This window comes from Apis dorsata, unplaced genomic scaffold (genome assembly GCF_000469605.1).
Source record: "Apis dorsata unplaced genomic scaffold, Apis dorsata 1.3 scaffold_162, whole genome shotgun sequence".
NCBI classification, from domain to species: Eukaryota; Metazoa; Arthropoda; class Insecta; order Hymenoptera; family Apidae; genus Apis; species Apis dorsata.
This window is the reverse complement of record NW_006263451.1, coordinates 1,175,033-1,178,684: the sequence shown is the minus strand read 5'-3', so window position 1 is coordinate 1,178,684 and position 3,652 is coordinate 1,175,033. Positions and strand designations below refer to the sequence as shown.

The following is a 3,652-nucleotide window of genomic DNA, read 5'->3' as shown; positions in this document are numbered from 1 at the left end:
AAAAAAAAAAAATAAAATCAACGACACCAAAATAAAACTATCTTTATAAACTAATTGAATCAAATTATCATCATGCTATTGTCGATCTAATCAATGTTGACAACACGAGTAATACATGAACACTCCTGTAGAAAACATGATTCGTCGTACACGTCATTCGAAGTGCCGTCGTTGAGTTCGTTACACTAGCTTTCTGGGAAACTTCTTGGAGGTCATGACTAATCCATTCCGGTACAGAGGAAACGGTACGTCTTCCATTAAAATGCGCGCTGCGTGCGTGCGAAGCACACCTAAGACCCCGGTTGCTTCCGTTTAAGATCAATAGACGCAAGTGAGCAACGAGTAATTACGTCGTCGGTAAAAGCCGTGATCGTCCACGCGAATGTGAGAACCATCCTTTAACGATTCGTTTTACACCCGCGTGAACCGCACCTCTTCCTCGAATTCGATCGTAGATTTGTCTGGAATTACGATTTATCGCCACGTTCCAAACATTGATGTCTCTGCAAAGGATGATTATAAAGACGTATGATACGAGAGTGAGTGTACGTAATAGTTCTTAATTCTCTTTTAACTTTGCAACGATGAGGAATATGTTTTGTCCGTATTCGTATTAAATTTTGAAAATTTAAACGAGAATTATTAATTCAGTAGAGAATTTAATCTTTAATTAAGATATAATATATATGAAGTAGTTTAATTATTTCTAATAATATATTGATATTTTTAACTTTCTATATTTTTTGTTTTTAATCAAGTTATTTGATGTGATCAAAGGGTAAATAATTTGAGGTTAACTTTGGATATCAAAACATTCATTTATTATGTTATTATGTATAGAAATAAAATAATGATTTCTTTTCATTATATGATGAAGTTTTTAAATTAATAATTTCATCGAGTTTAAAAAAAAACTTTTATAATTTCTAAATCTTCTTGACAGATATTATACTATAATTTACTTAATATTATATTGAAATTTATAGTTTTTGCAATTAATAATTTTTCCAATATTCTAAAAAATCACGTATATTTTTCATAAAACAAAAAATTCTATAAAATCCAATCATTTAACAAATTATCTACAATTACATATCAATGCATTGTAATCAATCCAACTGTCAATCAAACAAGTTTCATGCAACGGTAACCTAAAGTTTCACTTACATTTTCTCAAGTTTTTCTGCTGCAACCTTCATCACTGACACGACAAATTATATCTCCATTTTTTCTTTTTTCATTTGTAAGATAAAGACACGATTAACAGAGCGAAACGAAAGAATATACGACTAAAATACTATGTAAAACAAGATCGAAGGTTTTCTTTGAAAGGAGGAAGAAGCTCGCATGAGAGCAAGATTATGACATCATGGTGGAATGCATTAGCCGTGGTGCATGAGTCACGCAACTTTGTCGCATTGCGTTCTTTCGGCGACACGATCATTTACAATGATTTTTTCTCGCGTATGACGACGCAGTTCATAGATAATTCGAGCATTCTCGTAATTGATATGATAAGTGAAGCTACGATGCGATTATCCATTAGCTGGGAACGTTCGGTTTATCACGGTTGTTTAGAATTAATTTCGCAACGAGGTTAGGTTATTAATTAAAAATTTCTTGTGAGACTCGCAAAGAAAATAAAGCCAATGATCTCTGAAGATACTTATTTTGATGTAGTGGTAAATAATTATTTTTGTTTTTTTCTTGTTTTCTTCTATTTAATTTATGTATTTGGAAGGGAACACATGTGATAATGTATGAATCAGTGTTGACATTAGAAACACGTGTTCATTGATAAAACAAAAATAATAATGTTGTGACTATGATATTTTTATTATGAAAATGAAGTATTATTGTGAACAAATTGTATTTGGTTTTTATAATATTATATTTTATAATATTGGCCAAATAATATATTTTTTATGGAATATGAAGTAAAGAATATAATTATCTTTAATCTGATTACTTAGTTAATTTAATATTTAGACTTTATTATAAGTTTTATTTAAACTTCTTTTTTTTCTTTTCTTTTCTTTTCATTTTTTCTTTTTTTAGAAAAAATTAAATATTCAAATAAAAAAATATATAGTAAGTATATATAGTAAGTATATCTCAAGAACTTTAATGTTTCTAATACCTGATAAAGAAAATATTTTAGAATTTAAAGGAGAATTCTCAAGCAACTAACATAAATTGCTGACTGTGACAAAGTATGTACAAAGAATATCATTTTCAAAAATATATATATATAAAACTTAACGAAATCAATTTTATCAGAGTTAGTTGTTAAATAACTTCGAAAGATATATTTACATGTAGATACATGTAGATAAATTTAGACATAAAATTGACTATGATCTTTGTTAAAAAAAATAGAATTTTAAATAGAAAAAAAAAACAATTTTAAAAATGAAGTAATTTCTATTTTTTCTTTTTTGTATTTTAGATTCCAAATGTCTAAATAGGCAACGATTAAAATCCTCAATTTATTTATGGAACACGAAGAATAGTATAAAGGGATTGAATGACAATCGCAATTTCAAATTGTTGATTTCGATTATTGATTTCGATTGTCGATTTCGAGCACGAATTTCCGCGTTCTTCCGGCTGGCAACAAAGAGGTGCACTTTCCGTCACGGTCATAAACGGAACACAATGAGAGATTAACCAGCTTGCTGAAAGTAAATTCCGGTTTTCCTATGTTACGATTCATCATTTGACAAACTTCACGTTTTTTCTTCTTGATGAGATTGTTACAACAAAGCTTTTGTCACTCTTGACTCGATATATCATTTACCTAGTATATAATTTCTTTTTAGTAATTATTGTTTACACTAGTATTATTTATTGGTTGCAATCTAACTTTACATTTTAATATTTAATTTTTTTCAAATTTCATTTACTAATGTATTAATAAATTGGAAAGTATAAATAAGATATATTTATATTTGAGAATATCATCATCATATTTTTTCTTTTATATTTGAGAATATCAAAGAGATTTTAAGACTACTAATTAAAAAAAGAATTTTATATTTCAAAAAATATATTTTTCTTTCAGTTTTGATATAATAAAAAAAATATTTAAAATGAATTTTTCCTTACTTACCAAATTGCTAACAACATTATAAAAAAAGAAATATGATTTAGAAAAAAATAAGCAGAAAATTACATCGAATGTTTCTTGTTATAGATTTTTCTCGTGAGATGCCGGAGACGGAATACTGATTTATTTGAAGATGGTGAGAGATTGCCGGTTACAACCGAAGAGATAAACAGCGATAAGATAGAACATATCATTTGTCAAATGAGACGTTGTCCTGTTCTCTGCGTACACGTTTTGCCTCTGACAATCTTGCTACGTGCTTTGAAATGTATTTTCAATGCATTCACTACTGAACGTGTTGAAATGTATACTTGTAGATAGGTATATTTCTTTTTCTATCATGTAAAACTAATTGTGAATAATAATATGAGACAAGACTTTCTCAAGTTGTGTAATATATTCAAAACATATTTTTAAAAAAATTGCTTTCTTTCTATAGAAAATATGAATACATATGCAAACTAAGTGAAATGCTGTTTATAAGTAGACTAATAATCTTTCTTTTTCATATTCTATTTCTAACTACAAATTTCTATTCATTCA

The 3,652-nt window shown here is 27.8% G+C and overlaps 2 protein-coding genes across 3 annotated transcripts in view; one reads left to right on the top strand and one right to left on the bottom strand.

Annotated features, from left to right (window-relative positions):
* Positions 1 to 3,652, bottom strand: part of LOC102681234 — a 75,688-nt gene that overhangs the window by 26,471 nt on the left and 45,565 nt on the right. The window lies entirely within an intron of this gene.
* Positions 405 to 3,652, top strand: part of LOC102681809 — a 3,973-nt gene continuing 725 nt past the window's right edge. The window contains exons 1-2 of one of the 2 annotated variants that reach the window (XM_006613799.2): positions 405 to 539; positions 3,197 to 3,429. In XM_006613799.2, the coding sequence (XP_006613862.1) occupies positions 498 to 539; positions 3,197 to 3,429 (275 nt within the window). In that variant the 5' untranslated portion in view covers positions 405 to 497. Of the gene's footprint in view, positions 546 to 3,196; positions 3,430 to 3,652 lie in introns of both variants that reach the window. The other variant, XM_006613798.2, reaches the window with a different exon arrangement.